Below are 24,358 nucleotides of genomic sequence, written 5' to 3' on the forward strand. Positions count from 1 at the left end.
TTGGTTAGTACTCAATCAACTGAACTGTTTCTTTCTCTGCAGTATTGTGGTTCTTGACATGATTGCTGAGTTTCCAATTTGACACTTCTAGAGATCTGTAAATCAGGACACATGCTGAGTCCCAGTCTGTCATCCTGAGTCTTAGCATTGGTTATTTATTTCCCTTCATTATCCAGCATCTACTTACTGGACAAATCAGTTGAGAAGCTTTCCATGATGGCCCTCTGAAAAGAGAAATGCACACATTTGGGTAGCTCTTCAATTACCAACATGCACAGATTGTCTGAGTTTATATGCATATATTTTATTATTATTTCGCTTCTGCATGTCAGATGAATCTGGTATAAATGTAAATCTAACAGTATGGGCTCTAGTGACCAAGTACACTGCCATAATATATCTTTGGTCTATCCATAATATCCTGGGTGCAGTGTTGCAAGTGCAGTGAAATTCTGTACTTTTAATTGTTGGCCCAGGCATGGATAATTAGCAGGTCCATATGATGTCCAACTACCACAATGGCTCAGGTCCAAAATAACAGCTTCTCTTTGATTATCTGCAGATTTTGTATTTACTTTCATCCCTTGACAAAATGGAATATATATCATATTTCTAAAGTTTTCTTTTGTGTTTGTTTCTGCAGGGTCTACCCTTAGGATGGTTATATCAATCCATTGTAATGCATTGTTTCTGTTGTTAAATAACCAAATAGGTGCTTCATTAGTCTCTATGAGCTGATTTGTTTCTGTCAGTCTAGTCTGGTTCACTGGCCATGAGTATTTCTGAGATGTTCTCTATCACACCAATCTAAGTCCTTAATTGTATTGTGTCCTTAGCAAAATCATTGCATCTTTTATGAATGATAATTCATATCTTCCAGTGATGCATGTTTCACAGGTTGCAACCCTTTTGAAAAGATGAATTCTCCAATGTTGTATGCACAATACATTTTACAAGTCAAATCATACTTCATTAAATTTTTATTGAAGTACAATATGCATAAGAGAAAATGCACGTTATAAATGTTTAGCTTGGTGAGTTTGCACAAACTAAATACAACTGCGTAAACAGCCCTCAAATCAAGAAACAGAACAATACCAGAACTTCTGAAGTTCTGTCATATCTCTTTCAGTGATACCAGTACCCCAAGGGTAAGCAATATCCTGACTCCTACAATCACCTTACATTTCCTATTATTTTACATTATATAAATGTATAATAATAAATAGTAATAAACAGTATGCCCTTGTTTTGAGCTGGCTTCTTTCCCCCAATGTTATTTTTGTGAGAAAATACATAATACTGCATAAGTTGTAGATATTTTATTCTTGTTGCGGGATAGTGTTATTGGTAAATATACTACAGTGCATCCATTTTATAGTAGAAGGAAATTTGGGTAGTTTCTAGTTAGAGGAAGCTTCCAATTTAGTACATGTCCTTTGGTGAATACAGGTATGTATGTCTTGAATGTATACTTGGGAATGGAATACAAGTCAAATAATATTTTAAATATACCTGACAGGTTGATTGTTTAAAGAAATCTTATGGTGAATCCTTTTGTAAATGAAATAATATTTCCATAATTTCTGCTCTGCAACATGGGTATTTATTTCACAAGAGTTGATACATCTGTTTACTCTCTTTCTGGTATCCATCTAATTGTACTTACGTCAATAACAATATGATATTTTATTGTTGTTATTAGCTGCTGGAGCTCAGTATGTTTTAAAATTTGAAAATGCCTATAAAAATATCCTTATCTGATATATACATACACTTTTCTATATTCTTCCATCTTTAATTTAAATAAAAAGACAGACTGAGGCAAAAGGACATGCCAACAGATTCTCTCAAATCTACAGTTCAAGAATATTGGAGAAAGATCACTAATTAATTTTGGCTCACAAAAATCCTCCCACACACATACAAACATACCATTTAATTTATGGATTTTTTTAACCAGATGAGAACATTCTACTAGTAAATATGATAGTGAAGATGTTCTATACCAAAAAAATATGGCCAATGCAGATGCCATACCTTGGCTATTGTAAATAATGCTACTATAAACATAGGAGTGCATGTATCCCTTTGATTAGTGTTTTTGTATCCTTTGGGTAAATACCCAGTAGTGCCATTGCTGGATCATAAGGTAGTTCTATTTTTAACTTTGTGAGGAACCTCCATACTGTTTTCCACAGTGGCCGTACCACTTTGCATTCCCACCAACAACTAAGGGTTCCTGTTTCTCTGTATCCTCACCAACACCGGTTGTTTCTTGTGTTGTTGATTTTAGCCGTTCTGACAGGTGTGAGGTGGTATCTCATTGTAGTTTTGATTTGCATTTCCCTGATGATGAGTGATGATAAGCATAGTTATTAAGGCACTGTTCAACTTACATAAACTTGAAATGCAGTAAAGAGATAGTGACTCCTTTTAAAGAAGAAAGACTCGAGGTCCTGGGCAAAGGTTAACTTCAGAAGTGGCATTTTTACATCATTATAAAAAGGAAGCATGGATAATTAAATAGTCTACATGCACAATTCATTTGACAGTTATTGAAGATAAACCAGGTACCAAGCTCTGAGCTGTGCACTAAGGTTTTTTTAAATGAATAAAATTCTGAGACTAGCTTCCCCCAAAAGGATGACCTTGAAACAATGATTTGAGTGAAAGTGTTTTCTTTGTAAAGTGATCCCATGAAATACCAGTAAGAGAGTGGAACAGCGAAATAGGGAAAGAAGCCAATAATTGAGCTAATTATTGAGCAGGTTATTGCTGTGGGCAACTCAAGTTCAACCCTGATAAGGGAACTCTGGGAGACTGTGAAAAATGCACCTTGCAGTTTTCAACCAAAGGGTAATTATCTTCCAATTCTCATTTATCATTGGCTGACTCATTTGTCAATCCTTTACAGTAAGATTTCCATCACTCCACTAAAATTATTTTCTGTATGGTCTTGAGGGAATTCCATGTGGTCAAAGCCAATGGATACTTTTGACATGGGCTTTGGGGAGTCTTGACTATTTGGGCCCCAGTATTGGTTCTCCCACTCACTATCTGTATGACCTTATGCCAGTTCTTTAATGCAGTCTCTTTCTCTGTTCAATGAGAAGTAGCAATAGCAGCAGCAACATAAACAATGATACCTACCTCATAAGATAATCATGATAATTAAATGAATTAACTCTCATATGGATCCTAAACCTGTGCTTTAAGCAGTGTAGGTATTCAAGTAAATGTTAATTGTTATGATTTTATTATCTGGCATGATGTTTATGGCTTTTAAAACTGTTAACCACTTTGGGTTTTGTAATTCTTTCTTGTCTATGTTTTTATTAAAGTATACTTTCCAGGCATTCCCTCTACTTCTCTAGCCATTTATTCATCTTATGGGCTGCTTTTGCTTCATTCTGTCTTCATGTGTTGTGTTGTCCAGGATTTCATCTTTACTCCTGTGTTTTGTTCAATCTGTGTACTGTGCCAATTGGAATACATTCCCACTGAGGTCTTCATTATTTCTCTGTAGTAATTTCTACTCCTGGATTTCTTTCTCCCCCCAAAATACACAGCTTTGCCATTGCACCTTCAGTCCAAGTGACTAAAATGATAATCCTACTTAGATGACCCTCAAAATCTCCCACTGAAGAGGTCCAAGATTGAACTCTATCTTTTCCCTATAACTTTTCATCCTTTATGCTTTGGGTAGATAGTGAATAAGACCTTTATCTAACAGGCATCAACCAGAAGCCAGGGAATCTGTCTTGACTCCTTTGTTTACCCACTGCCTGGCATAATGTCTAATATCTGCTAGATGGTAAATAAAATGGTGACTGTCAGGCTAGATAAATAGATTGGTGGGTAGGGGTGCTTGGTGGAGTAGATGGATTGTTGAGTAAGTCTGTAGCCTATAAATTTATTTAGTTAAGTATTATCTGATGATCATGTACAGTTGAAGGTCAAGGATGAGAAAGCACGCCCTCAGTGGGATACATACACCAATGAACCATTTTTCCCTTCCTACACATGACCCCTTTGGGATGAAAGCTTTCATCACTGTGACTGAACAAGCATTCAAATGGTGTATTTGTCTGAAATAATGATCTGGACTATGAAAGTTTCCTCCTTTTGCCACAATTAAGAGATACATGCCCATATAATAGGAGGAACTATCTTACTTTTCCTTCATATGATGGCCTTTTTAAATATACAGATTATGTCTACCCTATGGAAATGAACTATAAGATGTATGAAATATTCACTGGCATGAATGCGAGTAGCTTACCCTGTTTATATCAAAAATACTAGACATTTTTAAAAGTTTGCTAGCGTAATAAAATGTCACTAATCAAAGCTGATTAATGCAGAGGCAAATCAGAATCAGAGACTTTTTAAGGAAAGCCAATATTTTATTTTCATATACATGTAGTATATAAAAATAGGCTAAGAAAAAAAGGTGCCAGTTATGCATAATAAAGTAGCCTGCCATGATAAGTTGAAAAAATGGTTTCTAATTGGAATATCAGTAATTTATATGATTGATGGGGAATTATTTCAGAATATGTAAAGATATATTTATTTATATTTGAAACAGCTTTCTTAAAATAGCATTTACACTATTAATTTTGTAAACTAAAGATTCAATAGAAGACTGATTAACAACTGTAAATCCCACCTATGATAGGTGCCACACTACCCTGTGGGGCAACAACAATGAAACAAACAAAAAAGAATGGTGCTCAAAGATTAGAGAAAGAGGGATCCCTGGGTGGCGCAGCGGTTTGGCGCCTGCCTTTGGCCCAGGGCGTGATCCTGGAGACCCGGGATCGAATCCCACATCGGGCTCCCGGTGCATGGAGCCTGCTTCTCCCTCTGCTTGTGTCTCTGCCTCTCTCTCTCTCTGTGACTATCATGAATAAATAAATAAAATCTTAAAAAAAAAAAAAGATTAGAGAAAGAAACTGACATTTATTTAAACAGACATTCATGTGTTAACTGAAGTTGGAATATAGTATGTTGACTGGCTTTGCAACACCACACAAACACCCAAACAGAAATGAACCCAATAAGAACAGTCATTTATGATGAGTGCCACTCACCTGGTTTTACCTATTCTAGGTATCAGATTCTTGATTTCATGTCACAATCACTAGTCTTACAGGTTTTGTCTAGTTCTCATGCTTATTTATGGTAAATCTCAAGTACTTCTTTAACTCCTTAGTTCTTTTAGCTTGATGGAGGCAACCACAGGGTTAATTAAAAAGGACCAAACTTATATCATGGAGCACAATTTTACCGTACTATGCTGTGCACATTTTGTCTAGCCATAGCCCCTCTTTGCCATTCTCTTCTTTGGCCTCTACTCTGAGGTGCTTATCTGTGCCATCACTGAGCTCTCATGCCCTCTGGCTTCCAGTTGGTTTACACACCACCAGGGAGACCTGGTAGGAGAGAGAGGGCAGAGTGAGATCAGGATATTTATTCTCCTGTTTCCTTCCAGTGAAGTTGCATCAGGATGACAGTATCCCTTGGCAAAAGGTTACTGTGCTTCTCCAAGTGGTTTCTCCTCATGATTCTCAGCTTTGGGTCACTTTTCCCTCCCCTAATTTCTTGGTTCTAGATATAGTAACAGCTTCACTGCTGCAAGGCCCAATTTCTTGTATTATCTTTGGTGATGTCCTACACCCGGATTATGTTATAATTTGTTCATCTATAAATAAGTCTCTCAGATTATCCAGGCCAGAACACAGAGGAAAATGTAAGTCAAGCTAAGATATTCCAGAGGACAGTAGGGAAACAATGAAGGTTTTAAATGAGGGAGTGGGGTGATCGGATTTATATTAATTATTACTCTCTCTATAGTGTGAAAGTTGCATTATAAAACAGATACTTGAGATGGATGGGGCTAGCGAGTCTATTACAGACGTGTAGGCAAAAAATGATAGAGTTTTGCAGTGAGAATATGTGAAAAGTGGGAAGGAGCTCTGTATGAGAGAAATTAGCAACCAATTATATATGGTATTTATTGAGACCTCGGGAAAAATCTAGATTATCTGTCAAGTTTTGCTTAAGGGTTAAAGTTGATAGTGGTTTTATTACTTATCTTTCTAGAACATTATTTCTATTTTATGAAATCAGCTTAAAGAAAAGATAATGTCCTTAAAAGAAAAAAATAATGTAGTTGTGTTTATTTTTAGTATACTAAAATAAAGTACTTCAGAGCAGAATAGATAAGGGCATCTTCATCTTTGACTTATAATGATACCAAAAAATGGCCTCCATATAAGCCTGTCTTACGGAATATAACCAGTATGAATTCTTAGATATTGTTAAAAGATGTTTCCAGTAGGCTTAACTGCTCTTGGGTTGCCCCAGAAGAAAACTCCAGGAAAAGGTTCTGAGGGCATGTGGTTTATTTGGGAGTTGAGGGATATATCAGTAGGGGAATGAGCAAGGTAGAGAAAAGTAGAGTAGTCAATAAAGGATGGTGCATTATCAAGCAGGTTATTTATTTCTGTGGGCCACTGGAACTTTATCCCACTAGGAGAACTCTGAAACTATTGTAAAATAAATGCTCCCCAGTTAATCGCTTCTGGCATGAAGGGGTCTAAAATATTCATGCTGCAAGACGTACCATCAGTCCTTGGTTACAGACTGCTCTTGGGAGGTAGGGTGGCAGGAACCATAGATCCCTTGGTATATCTAGCCTGCTACTTAGGTGGCAAAACAAATTCTTTGTGGCACCACAAAGCCTTCAAGGAATGAATTGCAAGTGATAGTATCAGACGTCAAGTTGTTGAACACTGAAACAATAAGGGCAAGGGGGTTCAGAGATTCTGCTCTAGTACCTTTCTAAAATATTATTCATATTTGGCGTGGGGATTGAGAATAGGCAGAGTTAAATTTTTCATAGACTACTGATGTTCTAGGTCACCTCGAGGACAATAACTTAACCTCATGTTTGCCATTGGCAGAAGTAAGGAATTCTGTTGTCTCCATTATTCTAGCTGTAACACAATGAATAATTTTTTTAATGAATAATATAAAAAGTGAGATCGTCTTTGAAGTTTACATTTCAAATGTCTTCTCCAGGCTAGCATTTACTCTTATATTTGTTTTTCCTTTCATTCCAGTTGAAAGAATTCAGAGTCAGTGGGATGAAGTACAGGAACATCTTCAGAACCGGAGGCAACAGTTGAATGAAATGTTAAAGGATTCCACACAATGGCTGGAAGCTAAAGAGGAGGCTGAGCAGGTGTTGGGGCAGGCCAGAGCCAAGCTTGAGTCATGGAAGGAGGCTCCCTACACAGTAGATGCAATCCAAAAGAAAATCACAGAAACCAAGGTTGGTATCACAGATACGTTCTCAAAATAAAATACCAGTTATACTGGATAAAATTATAACGTGGTTGAAAATTTAATGATTTTTAATGTAAATTTATTCAAAGAAAATTACATTTGAGCCAAAATGAGAACAGTATACTTTTCATCCAGAGTAGGGATTAGAAGAAAATTGATGGCTAATATCGGTCTTAACATTAATTTTGCTTAATCCAGATATCATAGGCTGGTATTTCACATTACATCATCTTTTGAGATCACTTCAAAGTTGATATACATAGTTGTGTGGTAGCATAAAGTTAGTCACTTGGGATTAATTCTTTTCTAAACAGTAAGAGGTCGCCCCTTCCTATGTAGGGCCCTGAATGGAGGAGGAGAAGTGTAAGGATAAGGTGTATTTTCACTTTCTCCTCCCAGTCTTTGACCTCCAAATCAATTTCTTTTTTTTTTTTCAAATCAATTTCTATACTTCTTTCTCTTCCTTCTCTTCTTTCCTCCCAAAACTCCATCATGTATCTGTCCACTTCAGTCGAGGACTCTTTGTAGTAAAAGAAAGAGAAAAGGGGAAGGAAATAAGATTTGTTTAATAACTATGTTTTATCAGGTGTCATGCATGATGCTTTACATGCATTTAATTCTTTCAAACCTCATGTTTATGGGTCACTTGGGAAAGTCCTTAAATGCTAAGCAGAAAAGTAAAACTGTGAGAACTTGATTAGATTGAATTTTTTATTAAAAGCCTCTATAGATGGTTATTTTTTTCTGGTAGAAAAAGGCCTTCTGCTAAACAATTGTCTGAATCACAGATTAGCTATGTCATCTGAGGAAAAAAAAGCCTTATATTGTGGTTTTCTCAGATGAAGTGACTTCCATTTCTAAATGAGTCAGTGTTTAGGCTGTGCTGAGCTACATGGCATATGTATTTATGCTAGGTTTATTTAAAAAATAAACCCTGAATTTTCAATAGTTTAATACAATAAAGATGAATTCCCTAGTTGTATCATACTCCAATGCAGGTTGAAGTATCCTACCTAAAAAGGATAGGAAAATAAACCCTGAATTTTCAATAGTTTAATACAATAAAGATGAATTCCCTAGTTGTATCATACTCCAATGCAGGTTGAAGTATCCTACCTAAAAAGGATAGGATAGTATCCTATCCTAAATAGTGACTTGAGGAATCCAGGCTTTTCCAATTTTGTGAAACTATCATCTTAAAATCATGGCTGCCCAAAGTCACTGCAGGAGAGTAAGAGAGAATGTGGCTGGTTTATCCATGAGGTTCTATGGACAGGCCTAGAGATTATGTCCATCACTTCCACCCACCCCCTCCCTTGACCAGAACATGTTCCCAATTTAACATCAGGAGGAATATATGGGAAGAGTGAGCCAAAGAGCTTTTAGCCAGCCTCAGCTGTAGCTACGTCTCCAAAGGACCTGGGGCTGCTAGGAGGACAAGGTTTTTGCTTATGTAACAAGAATGTTAGAAAGTCATTTAGGATTTTACAGATTCATCATTACCTCTGCTGGAAGCAATTATTTCTTTCATGAGATACTTGTTGTCACTAGGATTTTTTCCTTTAGTTGAACACAGAAGGTATAGGAATTTCTAATGCTGATGTTCCCAATTCTTGGTTTCACTATGGGAAAGATAGAATTCATACAGCTATTCTTGAAGGCTCTGGCCTAATCCGTAAGGTACTGAGTATGTTATGCCATTTCTTATTCCTCTCCACAAACTGAAGATTCTATGAATCTAGCAGGTCTTGGAAGAAAGTGGTTAACTATGGGGAGGAATTAACAGGGAAAAGAGTTTGGGCTGACCCTTGAGTTAGAAGAAGGGAAGCAGAAATGAGAGGCATATAGTGATACATTTGATAAGGGTAAGAAGACTCTGCACATTGGCACATGAGAAATCTTAAAGCCTATAAGAATCTTAAAGTGATGGCAAGAATGATTAGGGTTTTACAGCCCTTAGGAAAGCAAGGGGCTTTAAATAAGAGATAAAAAGAAGTGCGCAAGAAAATATGAAAGGATAAAACAAAACAATTTCATCGTCAAAACAAAGAATATGTTTTAAACACCTAAAACAAAGACAAGTTGGTATTATAATTGCTATCCTTGTCACACTTTCAAAATAAAAAAATTTCTTTTCAATTGTCAGCTAAAACTACGTTATAAAAATAGCTCAGCCATTATCTATAGAAACTGATGTTTTTATTTGTGTTCTATATTTAGGAGTTCAATGATATATATAAATAAATATATTCAATATATACATTTGAACACACACACACACACATATATATATATAGCTATACCATCAGTGTATGTTCATTATATAGATAAAGGTGATTAAAGTTTTATTTTTCCATCCATTTCCTAAATGACTTATGCTAAAGCTAAAAGTAATCCTAATGGTAATACTAACATTTAGCAAGTACTTGCTAATTGTCAAATATTGTGCTAATCATTATACATACATTGGCTTATTTCACCCTCTCAGGAATCCTCCATGAAACTATTATTGTTCCAGTTCACAGGTGAGAAATCGAAGCCTAGAGAAGTTCAGAAAATTCTCCTAAAATATCAGAGTTAGGATGTGAATGCACAGTGATTACTCTTGTAGATGACTTTACAGATTTTTGTCTTCTACTCATTGTCTTCTATGTGGCTAGAAAAAATCAAGAAAACACTGTGAAGATCAGAAAGGAGACAACTGTAATTATGAATTGACAAATAAGATCATATTATTAGTAAGCCAACAGGTGGGAAATGAAAACCATGAAACACTATACTAGGGAGAGGTTTTCATATTCTGTTATACTATGAAAAACTAAAAAGATTATTGCAAATTATATCTCCTTTTTAATGAAACTACAACTTTTAATTCTTCTAAAAGTCAGGGAGCATATAAAATGGAGATCTGGCCTTTATGTCTAATATGTTATCACTACTGAGTGGAAATAGCTGGCTTTTCACTTACAATTTTCTTTTATGAAGAAAGGACGAAAATAGACATAAAGAGGCATTGGATAATTTGAGCAGGATCTCCTTGCTCCATAAATTCTTTCCGAGTCTCTGTGCCTAAGATTAGCAGGAGAGCTGGTGAGCCTCGTAAGGCAATCATCAGGCTGTGTCTACAGAGGTGGAGAGCTGTGATTAAAGCAACCAGCCTCCCTTGCAGCAGCGTCACTGATGACTACCCTCACTGTCACAGTGGAATGGTTCCAAAGGCAAGCACCAGTAGTATTATACTCTTGGAAAATTTAAACCAGTCATTGTACCTGAGCTAAAGAAAAATTCATCTACAATTCTGATATTTTTATGATTCATAATTACTCATCTTTATCTGTATCACTTCCATTTCTTATCTACATATTTTCAATGTCCTAATAGAGATAAAATTTTGAATTCTGACTTTAAACTTAGTGTCATTACAAAAATATCTATATATTTTGTTTTATAACTTTTTATAATTATCATTTTAAGTTATTTACAATATCTCATTAAGTTCCACCCTCAACCATTTCCTTACTGATAGGACATTCAGACAGCCTCCTCCTCTTGGTTAAAAATAGTGAAGAAAAAAATGGGGACAACAACAAGCATATCACAGAAAAGGAGTCAATCTGAGGAAACATCCAGGGATGGTCCATTTTGAAACCATAGTCAGCCTGGAAGGAGATGGCAACAGGAGAGTCTTGATTTATCAAAAGAACAAGCTATAGATAGCCCATCATTTAGATAATTAACGAGCAGGTCATTAAGAGATGCCCATGATATTGCAGTTTGTTTCCTATATAACCCTTAATTTATTGGAAACCAAAACACAATGTAGTAAGTAGCTGATTTTGTTAACCATATGACATCATTTGATCTTCTCTGTGGTCCTGGTAAAACAATACTTTTTTTTTTTTTTTTGAGATGGAAAGACAGATGTTAGGGAAAATCATACAGGATTTCCATTTTAATCAAACTCTCTGCCAGTAAACTATGACAGAATCCTGTGAGAGATGATGCCATTTAACTTTCATAAGAGGTAAGATGGTGTGACATTGGCAACCTAAAACTGCCAGCAGCGGGCATCGCGGGATTTATTTTATTTGGCAGAATCTTGGTTGACTTCACAACCTGTTCCCCAGACTATTAAGATTGGTCCAAACTTGGCAATGAGTTCTTTGGAAAAATTATTTCTTGATGATTTTAAGCTTTCTTTTCCAGTGTCAAGAGAGATTTACCCAGGCTCAGAGTTTTCATTTATTTTTTCCCCTTTCAGCTTTTGAAAGAGAAATTCCTTTTTTGTCTGCTTTGTGATTGCTTTTGTGTCAAATTCAGCATAAAAGCTTTTCAAACGTGACGGCATTAGCTGTTTTGTGCTTGGCTGAGCTAAGAGTACATGAATTCAATAGAGAAGTGAAATCTTGTTTGAGCCTAGCTGATTTGGCTCTATAATACTTAAAACTATCTGAGGCGAGAAATCCAATAATTTATCAAATTATTAAATAAACATTTCCAATGCTGCAAAATATCTCTGTTTTGAAGACATTCTTAAGGGAACTTGAAACATAGATATACTGTAATCACATAATTAATTTAAAAAGTTGAACTTGTTACATATAGTAAATACAGTAGGCATTCAAGGATCTCAAATTATTTTACTAGGAAAGAAGCTAATGGAGAACTTCTTCAAATATGGAAGTAGAAAATTGTAGTTTTAATTATTTGGGGGGATAGGTGTTATTAGATCATATCCTTATCTGCCATAAGGACATGCACAGTAGTGGAAGCTGAATTTTCTTTACAAATATTTTATTCACTTTTTGACTTACACAAAATAAAATCAGCAAATTGCTTCACACTAGTAGTTTGAGGTTTGGATTTCTTTTTTTTTTTTTTTTTTTTTTTTTTTTAATTTATTTTTTATTGGTGTTCAATTTACTAACATACAGAATAACACCCAGTGCCCGTCACCCATTCACTCCCACCCCCCGCCCTCCTCCCCTTCTACCACCCCTAGTTCGTTTCCCAGAGTTAGCAGTCTTTACGTTCTGTCTCCCTTTCTGATATTTCCCACACATTTCTTCTCCCTTCCCTTATATTCCCTTTCACTATTATTTATATTCCCCAAATGAATGAGAACATATAATGTTTGTCCTTCTCCGACTGACTTACTTCACTCAGCATAATACCCTCCAGTTCCATCCACGTTGAAGCAAATGGTGGGTATTTGTCATTTCTAATGGCTGAGTAATATTCCATTGTATACATAAACCACATCTTCTTTATCCATTCATCTTTCGTTGGACACACCTCACACCAGTGAGAATGGGGAAAATTAACAAGGCAGGAAACAACAAATGTTGGAGAGGATGCGGAGAAAAGGGAACCCTCTTACACTGTTGGTGGGAATGTGAACTGGTGCAGCCACTCTGGAAAACTGTATGGAGGTTCCTCAAACAGTTAAAAATATACCTGCCCTACGACCCAGCAATTGCACTGTTGGGGATTTACCCCAAAGATACAAATGCAATGAAACGCCGGGACACCTGCACCCCGATGTTTATAGCAGCAATGGCCTCGAGGTTTGGATTTCTGATACTGTAATGTAAAACATCAGAAATCTTCTTGCCAGGACCTGCCATTTCTTCATGCATTTTCTTTATTCCCTTTTATTCTCCCCTAAAGCTTCCACATGATTAAGAAGAAAGAATCAATAACCTAATTGCATTTTTCCTCCCAAAGTATGTATGAAGCTATTATACTTCTCAAAGCATACAATCAGAGTGCTTTCTACATCACTGATAGAGCAGAGGAAGTAATGGGCTAGTTTCCCCAGGTACTGCTATACTATATAAATATTTAATGCACAGTCACCAAGACTTGAATAATATTATGCTCTGATTACACCATATTTTGCCTTCTTTCCTTTTCATAGTTCAACTTATCATGCACAAAAATATAATGTAGCAACTCTATAAACATACTCCTCCATAAAAGCAACAAATTGCAAAAATTGTCAAAATTGCCTTTTCTGAACTCAGGAAATTAACCAGAGGTTGACAGCATTTTATTAACTACTAAACTTCAGTAAGAACAGCAGGGTTTGAGGCTTTTTAACTTGGCCTATTCCATCACTGTCTGCCAGCTCCAAGTAGTTGTGAGAATTAGCAGTCTTAGAGCCACCTGAGAGGGAAGACCAGGATTGGAGTTCCTCAGAAAGACCCATATCATTCGGAGAACTTTATTACTATTTGATCTGTCTTGCAGCTCCCTAGAACAAACCTATAAACAAGGCCTTGTCATTCATTATTTGACCTGACTTTGCATTAACTCCCAGAAAAAACCCTATCCCCAGAATGTCTTTTCAAAACAAACAGCAGCATTGTTTAAATAGTAACTGCCTGAGGCTGTGATACCAGTTGAGATAATCATGGTCTAGAGAAAAACTGAAAAGGAAGATCTGGGGAATGAGATGTTCTCAGAGGTCTATGAAAAGCCCTGACATATTCATGGGGGACTTAGAAGTCTCCACGCATGTCTTGCCAAATAGAGAATATCAATAAAGAGATATAAATTATAAACAGGAGCCAAATGGAGATTCTGGAGTTTAAAAGTATAATAATTGAAATGAAATTTTTCCTAGAGGAGTTCAACATCATATTGGAGCTGCCAGAAGAGTCAGTGAATTTGGTCAATAGGAATGACCCATGCCAAGGAAAGGACAGGAGAAAATAATTAAGAAAAATACAGGAAACCAAAACTGATAGAATTGAGGGGAGAAATAATTCAACAAAAACAAAGATTTCAGTACCCTATTTTAATAATGGACGAACTGGGCAGAAGGTCAACAAGGAAATAGGAGACTTGGAAAAACACTAGGAACTAGCAAGACCTAACAGTCTTGCATAGGGCACTTTACCCAATAATAACAGAGCACACATTCTTCTCAAATTGTACATGGAATATTCTTTAGTACTGACCATATGTTAGGTCATGAAATAAGTCTTAATATATTTAAAATGATTTCAATTACATAATGTCGATTCTCTAACCATCATCAAATGAAATTAAAAATCAATAATAAAAGTTAATTTGAGAAATTCACAAATATGAGAAAATGATATAGTACATTCTTATTTTTTTAAGATTTTATTTATTCATGAGAGACACAGAGAGAGAGAGAGGCAGAGAGAGACAGAGAGAGAAGCAGACTCCATGCGGGGAGCCTGACATGGGACTCAATCCCAGGTCTCCAGGATCATGCCCTGGGCCGAAGGCGGCACTAAACCGCTGAGCCACCCAGGCTGCCCTGATACAGTATATTCTTAAGTAACCAATAGGTCAAGAAAGAAATCGCAAAGCAAATGCAAAAATACTTTGAAATTAATGAAAATAAAAACAGAACATACTGAAACTTATAAGATGCAACTAATGTTGAGAGCAAAATTTATAGCTATAAATATGCGAATTAAAATAGAAGAAAGATCTTGGGGGAGGCTGGGTGGCTCAGTTGGTTAAGCATCTGACTCTTGTTTTTGGCTCAGGTCATGATCTCAGGATCGTGCAATGGAGCCCCACATCGGCTCCACGCTGGGCATGGAGCCTGGTTAAGATTCTCTCCCTCTTCCTCTACCTCTCTGCCCTTTCTCTCTAAAAAAGAAGAAGGGATCCCTGGGTGGCGCAGTGGTTTGGCGCCTGCCTTTGGCCCAGGGCATGATCCTGAAGACCCAGGATCGAATCCCACATCAGGCTCCCGGTGCATGGAGCCTGCTTCTCCCTCTGCCTGTGTCTCTGCCTCTCTCTCTCTGTGTGACTATCATAAATAAATAAAAATTTAAAAAATAAAATCTTAAAAAAAAAGAAGAAGGAGAAGGAGAAGAAGGATTTCAAATAAGTAACCCAATCTTCCACTTTAAGAAATTAGAAAAAGAAAATTAAACCTAAGGCAAGAAGAAAGAAGGAAGTAATAAATATTACAGTGAAATCAATGAAACAGAGGAAAGAAAAATGAGAGAAAATCAAAAGATTTAAAAGTTAATTATTGAAAAGATCAACATTGACAACCCTTTAGTTGAACTGACTGAAGAAAGGAGAGAACCAACCTTATAGAAATAAAAAGGATTATAAGAGGATATTGTGAATGAGAGAAATAAGAAATATGAATATACTTATAACAAGTGTAGAAATTGAATTGATAGTTTTAAGACTTTTCCAAAAAAAGAACCAGGCCCAGACGGCTTCACTGGTGAATTTTACCAAACATTTAAAGATGAATTAATAGCAGCCTTTCACAAAATCTTCCAAAACATCGAAGAGAAATGAATATTCTCAACCAAAGGTATGACAGGAAAAAAACCCACTACAAACCAAATATACCTCATGAATATAGACTCAGAAAGCCTTAAGAAAAATACTATCAAACCTAATAAAGCAACAGATTGAAAGGATTATATACCATGACTAAGTGAAGTTTATTCCAGGAATACAAGGTTAGTTTAACATACAAAATTGAATCAACATACAGATTTTCCTTGACTTACGATAGAGTTATATCTCAATAAACTTATCATAAGTTGAGAATACCATGAGCCAAAATGCATTTAATACACCTAACCTATAAAACATTATAGCTTAGCTAGCCCACCTTAAATGTGCTCAGAACACTTATATTAGCCTACAGTCAGGCAAAATCATCTAACACAAAGCCTATTTTATAAAAAAAAGTATTGAATATCCCATGTAATTTATTGACTACTGTACTGAAAGTGAAAAAGAGCTATTATATGGGTACCAAATGGCTGTAAGTGTTATCAGTTGCTTACTCCTCATGGTAACATGGCTGGATGGGGGCTGTAGTTTACTGCTACTGCCCAGCATCCTGAGAGAGTATCATACTCATTAGTCTGGGAAAAGATCAAAATTCAAAATTTGAATTATGCTTCCACTGAATATCTGTCACTTTCACACCATTATAAAGTGAAAAAAATTCCTAAGTCAAACCATCCTAAGTTGAAGCTGTCTACAGCAGTAAAATAAAGGACAAAACCCACATGGTCACTTCAATAGTTGGAGAAAAAGCATTTGACAAAGTCCAAACTCTTTCATGAAGAAAAAAAAGCCCCACACTCAACAAATTAGAAATAAAAAGTGTTAGAGGTTGAATAGTGTCTCCTTAAAAATGCATTGAAGGCCCAACCTCTGGTATTTGTGAATGTGTTCTTATTTGAAAGGAGATTAATGACATGATTAAGTTAAGATGAGGCCATACTGGAGTAGGATGGGTTCTTAATCAAATATGACTGGTGTGCTTATAAGAAGAGTTAAAGAGGCAGACACAGAAAGAAGAATGCCATGTGAAGACACTCACCACTGGGAAAACACCATGTGATGACAAAGGCAGAGATTTAAGTGTTACAGCTGTAAGACAAAGAACACCAAGGATTGACAGGTACCACCAGAAGTAAGGAAGAGGCAAGGAAGTATTCTTCCTTATAGGTTTTAGATGGTGCATAGCCTGCTGATACCTTGACTCCAGAACTGTGAGACAATACATTTTGTCCCTTTAAGCCAGCCAGTTTGTGATATTTTGTCCTGGAAATCCTAGGAAAATAATACAGAAGGGAAATTTCTCAACCTGATAAAGGGCATCAAAGGAAAGCTTACAACTAACATCATAGTATAAGACTGAAAGCCTTCACCTATGATCAAGAACAAGGTAAGGATGGCTACTCTCACCACTTGTATTTACCACTACGCTAGTTCAGGCCAGGGCAATTAGGCAAGAAAAATATATAAAAGTCACCCAGATGGGAAAGGAAAAATAAAACTATCCATTTGCAGATGACATGATCTTTTTTTTTTTTTTGACATGATCTTGTATACAGGATATCCTAAGGAGTATTAAAATGAATAAATTCAGCAAGTTTGCAGATTATAAGATTGAAATACATAAATAAAATATTTTTTATACACAAGCAAAAAGTAATCTGAAAAATGAAATTCAGGAAATTAATCCATTTAGAATAACATCAAAAAATAAAATACTTAGGAATAAATGCAAGACTTTTATACTGCCAACTACAAAGCAATGTTGAATGAAATTAAAGAAGATATATATATAAATGGAGAAAATATCCCATGTTCCCAGACCAAAAGATTAAATATTATTAGATAGCAATATCCTCAAATTGATCTATAGACTTTATTCAGTCCTCATCAAAATTCTAGCTGCTCTTTCTGCAGAAATAGACAAGTGGATCCTAAAATCTATACTGAAATGCAAGGGACAAAGAATAGCCTAAAAAAACCTTGAAAACAACAGTTAGGGGACTCACACTTTCAAATTTTAAAATATACTATAAAGCTACCATAATTAAGACAATATGGTGTTGACAAGAAGATAGATATCTAGATCAATGAAATAAATAAATAAAATTGAAAGTCTAGATGTAAAACCTTGCTTTTAAGGTAAATTGATTTTTTACAAGATTGCTAAGAAATATTGCAAAAGAATAGTCTTTTTAAACCCTTGTGCTTGGATAATTAAATATTCACATACAAAATAATAAAGTTTGACTCCTAACACCATACACAAAAATTAACTCAAAAAATGGATTATAATAGAGCTAAATATAAGAACTAAAAGTTTACTTTTTTAAGGATGTTTTTATCTTAGAGAGAGGGCAGAGGGACAGAGGGAAAGGGAAAGAATCCTCAAGCAGACTCCCTGCTGAGCACAGAGCCCTACATGGGGTTCAATCCCAGGACCCCAGATCTTGGACCTGAGACAAAATAGAAACTTAACTTACTGAGCCTCCCAGGTGCCCCAAGAACTAAAACTTTAAAACTGTTATGACACTATATGAGTATGATAAGTTAGGCAATGTTTTCTTCTATATGACATCAAAAGCCAGAGTGACAAAAGAAAAAATACACAAGTTGGACTTCATCAAAGTTAAAAACTTTTGTGCTGCAAGTGATGTCATAAAGAAAGTACAAAGACAGCCCACAGAATGGGAAAAAATATTTGCAAATATCTGATAAGGGACTTATATCCAGAATACATAAAAAACTTTATAATTCAACAAGAACAAAAGGATAGCCCAATTACAAATCAACAAAGGATTTTAATAGTTCTTCAAAGAAGATGTACAAATGGCTAATAAGCCAATGAAAAGATGGTCCACATCATTAGTCATTAAGAAAATACAAATGAAAACCACAAGGTACCACTTCATACTCACTAGGGTGGTTGAAATAAAAAAGATGATAATGAGTGTTGACAAGAATGTGGAATTATTGGAACCTTATACATTGCTGTTGAAGATGTAAAATGGTACAACTTTGGAAAAAAGTTTGGCAGTTCCTGTAGGTATTAAACATGAAATTTCTATCTGACATAACAGCACCACACTCAGGTATGTATCCAAGAGAAGTAAAAACATACATCTACACAAAACCTTTAGACAGATGTTAGTAGCAGAGTTATTTGTGATAGCCAAAAAGTGGAAAGACCCCACATGTTTATCAACTAAGGAATGTTTTTTTTTAAAGGTGGTATATCCAACAATGGATTGTTATTTGGCAATAAGAATTAATAAAGTACCAGTACCTGCTATAACATGGATGAACCTCAAAAACATTTGCTGGATGAAAGAAGCCAATCAAAGAAGACCACATGTTTCATGAGTCCATTTGTATGAAGTATCTAGTAAAGGCTAGGGGAGGGAAAGAATGGACGATGGAAAGGGACTGTTAATGGTACAGGGTTTCTTTTGGATTTGAAGAAAATGTTCCATAATTAGATTGTGGGGATGCCTCGGTAGCTCAGTCAGTTGAGCATCTGGCTCTTAATTTTGGCCCGAGTCGTGATCTCAGGGTCATGAGTCCAGCCCAATGTTGTCTCCCTGCACATCAGGGAGTCTACTTGAAACTCTTTTTCTCTTCCTCTGTGCCTTGCCCTCCCCCTAAAATAGCAAATAAATAAATCTTTAAAAAATTAGATTGTGGTGATGGCTTTTTTGAATCTATTAAAAACCAATAAAATATACATTTAAAATGGATAGATTTTATGCTACATGAATTATATCTCAAAGTTGCTTTCAAAAGATGTATCTGCATATCATGAAGACTGCAGATCTTTTCTTGTCTCTTCAAGTTTATATACTGCTTTAGAAATGTAGTTTCTCATCATATATTAGCAACAGAACCTATTCTGTATGGGTCATTATACTAGCTTATTCTATCCCTGGCCCTGGCCCCAAACTATTTGGAGATGATAGAGTTGCCCCTCCCGAGATAGGGTCATACCTGACTAGCTTTATCTGTCAGGATAATCTAAGTTATACCACAGTAACAACCTTCAAATCTAGAGGTTTAACACAAAGTTTGTATTTTACTAATGTTACGAGTCCATTGGAGATTCACAAGAAGGTTCTACTTAGCTTATTTACTCAGGGACCAAGGCTGATAATAGCTGAGTCTTGATATATATACTTGGATGATTAAAGAGGCAGGGAACATGAAAAATACCATCAGTTCAGAGACCTTAGGCCTGTAAGTGACAAGTAACCATAATCAGTTACATAGACCTCCCTGATTCAAGTGTGTCATAAAGAAAGTACAATGGGGGTGCAGATGGCATGAAGATACACAGAATGTTTGTGGACAATAATGTATTCTACACGGTAGGCTCATGGGGTTTGAAAAATAGCCAAGAAAAATGCCACTTTCTGGGGATCTGTCCCCTGGCATTCTCTCTGGAGTCATTTCCACCCAACCATTTCCATACCCTCTCAACCAGACTTCTCTTAGATGCCTGGGGTAGCCGGGTGATTTCTTAATTGCAACACTACTTAAGCCTTTTAATAAAGTCAGCAAATTAAAGACAGAGCCCAGATAAAGAGAATGCTTTCTAAAATGTCATAATGAAATTAAGGTAATGAAGTACTTGGAGGGCTCTCCTCCCTTCTTTTTTGTATAAAACTTATTCCAAAGAAGCTGGAAGAGAAATGGGGCCTGAAAGTAAAGAGGGAGGAAAATAAATTGTATGCCATTAGTTTAATTATGAAAATTCATTACATGAAGCCATGTAAGACAGAAAATAATGGAACTCTAATGGGTTGGCCGATAACACATTTACTAGCCTGCTCTCAGCTTGTAGTCATTGTTGAAAGGACAAAAAAGTAACAACTTTGGTATGTAGTCCTCAAAGCTATTGAAAAGATTAATCATTTCCAGTAAGCTGGAAAATGAGGGCCATTTTCTTAAATAGTATCCCCTGTATAGAGTGTTACCTTCTGAAACAGAGTTGTTTGGTAATGTCAGAGGTTTAATAGATGAATCTTGAAGTTAATGGTGAGAGGCTTTACTTTTGAAATAGCTTCCTTACAGATATTTTAACATTTCTATTATAAATCCATAAAGAGGTTTTATAGGTCATTTTAATTCACACAAGCAAGAAAGAGTGTTTCTTTTTCCCAATAGAGATTTATAGAACATTAATTCATACTTAGGACTAAATTGTTTAGTGATTTTTTTAATAAACCAAATCTGTATTTTTTTCTGCTGTCTTTGTTTGGCAATGTCTTACTTTATTATACACAATAATTTTCCAATCATGCTATAATCATCAAGGAGACTATTTTATATTCTTCGGTATTCAATTATAATAAGCCCAATCATTTGCCTTAAATTCATTTATATGGAAGCATATCTTCTTTAACTAGATTGAACTTTGAATATTGGAGTCAAGAAACTTGCATTTTTGTGATGCCTCTTTCACTGATTAGCTTTGTCACCTTCAACAAGTCACTTAACCTCTCAGAGGTTTTGTATTATCGTGTGGGCAATTATGGGATTGGGTCAGAGGAAAGGAAAAGGAAAGAGGATAATAAAAGATGAAAGTATATGTGTAGGTGAGGGTCCTCTAAAGGAGAGCCTCGTAATCTATGGAGAGAGGTTTGGACTTTGTCTTGTAGGTAATAGGGAGCCACTGAAAGGTTTTACAGAGGAGTGATATGGTTCTATTTACATTTCAAAAATACCACTTCAGCAACTGTTTGATGATGGAAGGGCTGGTTTGAGATGGAGGAAAGGAGCCCATAAAAACATTGTTGGAGAATCCAAGCAAGAAATGATGAGAGCCTAAGTTAAGGCAGTGGCAATGGAGGTAGACGACTTGGCTAAGGGAAAATTGTGATACACCCCCTCTTTGGGTGTGCTCCCTGCCTCCTCTTCCAGTGAAGTGCCAGTTACACTGCAGATGGAGAAGACTGGGCTAAGGACAGAACCCTGGAGAACATCAACATGTAAGAGAAAGATAGGAAAAGAACAACTTAAACCATAAGAGATTATAGAGGCTGCCCAAAGAGAGGGGGCTAGGAAAGGACAGACCCTCAAGAAGAGACTAACCAGTAGCACTAGTTGCTGCAAATAAATTAAATGAGAACCTAAGACTTTCCACAGACTCTGGCCACTGGTGACTACATCAGTTAACTCTTTTCACAAACATTCTGCATACCAGCACACTTCAGAATGTCAGCGGCACGCAATAAGCATTTATTTTTTTCATGAGGTGACAGCTTGGCTGGGGTGGCACTGCTTCATGCTGCAGGTCAAATGGGGTGGCTCCCCTCCACTTGTCACTCATCCTTCTCCAGGGATGAGCATGTAGCCCAGGGCATGTTTATCTTTTGGCGGTAGCCAAAACCACGAAGGGCTAGCCCCATTGCAGGAGCACATTTCAAGCCTCTGCTGGGAGCAGTTCTATAAACACCCCATTAGGTTAGGCAAAGCAAGTCATAAGGCCAGGCTCACTGTCAAGGACCAGAAACTCAACTCGGCCTTCTGTACCAGGAAATTAAAAGTTAAATAGCAAAGGGCATGGGTATGGGGTAGGGTTAAGGATTGGGACTGCTAATCCAATTTATAGCAGTGATAGGTCAGAATAGTTTTAGTGGGGTGGTGTTGGCAAAAGCCTGATTCTGATGAGTTGTAGAGTGGCAGGAATGTAATCAGGTTGAGGAGACGAATGAATGTTGGCCTTCTAAGGAACTTCATTATGAAAGGAAAGCTAATGATAGAGAACAGGTTTTGTTCTTGCTGTTTAAAGATGAGGGGCGGGGAATCCCTGGATGGCTCAGCGGTTTAGTGCCTGCCTTCGGCCCAGGGCATGGTCCTGGAGTCCCGGGATTGAGTCCCACATCGGGCTCCCTGCATGGAGCCTGCTTCTCCCTCTGCCTCTGTCTCTGCCTCTCCCTCTCTCTGTGTCTCTGATGAATAAATAAATAAAATCTTTGAAAAAATAAAAAATAAAGATGAGGGGCTGGGGGTGGGGTGGGAGGACTCATTTTGAAGGCTGTGGAAAAAGACCCTGCAGAAAGACAAGAGACTGAAAAGACACAAAAAGTACACGGAGAAAGATCCCAGATCCCAGAATAGATGAGAGTCTTGATGGAGGAATCAGCTTCCCATAGCGCAAGAGTCACCTCTTCCTCTGAGATGGAAGAGAAGGATGAAAGATGTCATCTCTGTTTAGTGAAATGTATGCTTGTTACATTACACTGTGTCATTGTAGGCAGGGTCATTTGCTGTGAGATTTCTTCTAGTATGGATCATCAGGGTTTTGGCTGGAAACCACCCTAGGTATTTCAGAGGAAATGTAATACCGATGACTGCTTCCATGGCTAATGGAGGAACTGAGGAACCCAGTAGGAGACAGTAGGGCAGACAGGAGTTTGGCAATATCAGAAAGCTATTGGCCACCTCCAGGGTGGGAGGTCCAACGAGGGTTACCAAAGTCCAGAAACCAGAAACATCTGGTGCTGACTCAAGCATCATGGGGGCTGCACAGTGGGTCCTGACACTACAAAGAAAAGGGCTTCCCCTTAGGAAATGGAGACACAAGGAAGGCTCTGCCCACATGGAGAGAAGGGGAAATTATACTTGAGTGTCCCCTTTCCTCTCGCTCTTCCATGACCTCTCACTGGCCTAACTCATCTAGAAGCCAACTAGCAAGAAATCCTGGGACATTGTCAACCCCGGAGGGGGTCAGTTCATCTGCAATACTGAGTAGAGTAGGAGATCACCAGAGAACAGATATAAAACCTAAGAAGCTCTTCACTGTTAGTTCACAGAACTAGATTTAAAAAAAAATGAATTTCTTAGTTCATGTATGCCAATATGGCAAATTGAGAGAAACCCAATATGTAGAACCTTTTGTCCATGAATATATTAGGATCCTACTTTATAATTTCCCAAGCAGTTTTGTTTTGAGTTTGGCCTCATGACAAACCTGAGGCTTAAGCAGAATAAGCACCTCCATCCTATTTTTCACACAACAAAACTGGGACACCGAAGGTTAATGACTTTCATAAGATCAAACAGCAAAACAATGGCCAAACAAGACTTCCTGGGAAGATGCCTTTTCATTACTCTGTGTTGCCTTCATGAAACTCCTTTGAGTCACAGTCATTAAAAATGTTAAACTCTAGCTCACCTGGAACAAATGGTAATTTCATTTGTAGGTGACTATCCCAAAACACATTTATAAGAAAATTTCAACAGCACTCGGGCAGCCCCTGTGGCCCAGCAGTTTAGTGCTGTCTTCAGCCTGGGGTGTGATTCTGGAGACCCCGGATCAAGTCCCGCGTCGGGTTCCTTGCATGGAGCCTTCTCTGCCCCCCCGCCCCCCCGTCTGTCATGAGTAAATAAATAAAATCTTTAAAAAAAAAAAAGAAAATTTCAACAGCACTCAACCTTAAATTTTTAACTATAGGTCTATGTATTCACATGTATCTCCTGAATTAAAGGGAGACTTTTAGAGCTGCAGCATTATAGACAATGTCTATAAAATAGTGAGTCCCTTGCTTTGCCTTCAGTACAAGCTTACCCTTTGGTGAATATAGTGTGGTTCATTCAAAATAGTAGTAGTAGCAGCAGTAGTAGTAGTAATAGAAAAAAGGAATTATAAAGCTTTATTAGTAAAGCTAGTATTTATTGAATGCTTTGAATG

The 24,358-nt window shown here is 36.8% G+C and overlaps 1 protein-coding gene across 15 annotated transcripts in view; it reads left to right on the forward strand.

Moving 5' to 3' along the window:
- Positions 1–24,358, forward strand: part of DMD (dystrophin) — a 2,167,959-nt gene that overhangs the window by 1,623,404 nt on the left and 520,197 nt on the right. For all 15 annotated transcript variants that reach the window (XM_072818058.1, XM_072818060.1, XM_072818056.1 and 12 more), the window contains one exon: positions 7,134–7,345. In XM_072818058.1, the coding sequence (XP_072674159.1) occupies positions 7,134–7,345 (212 nt within the window). The remainder of the gene's footprint in view (positions 1–7,133; positions 7,346–24,358) is intronic.

The sequence above is a fragment of the Canis lupus genome, chromosome X (genome assembly GCF_048164855.1).
Source record: "Canis lupus baileyi chromosome X, mCanLup2.hap1, whole genome shotgun sequence".
NCBI classification, from domain to species: Eukaryota; Metazoa; Chordata; class Mammalia; order Carnivora; family Canidae; genus Canis; species Canis lupus.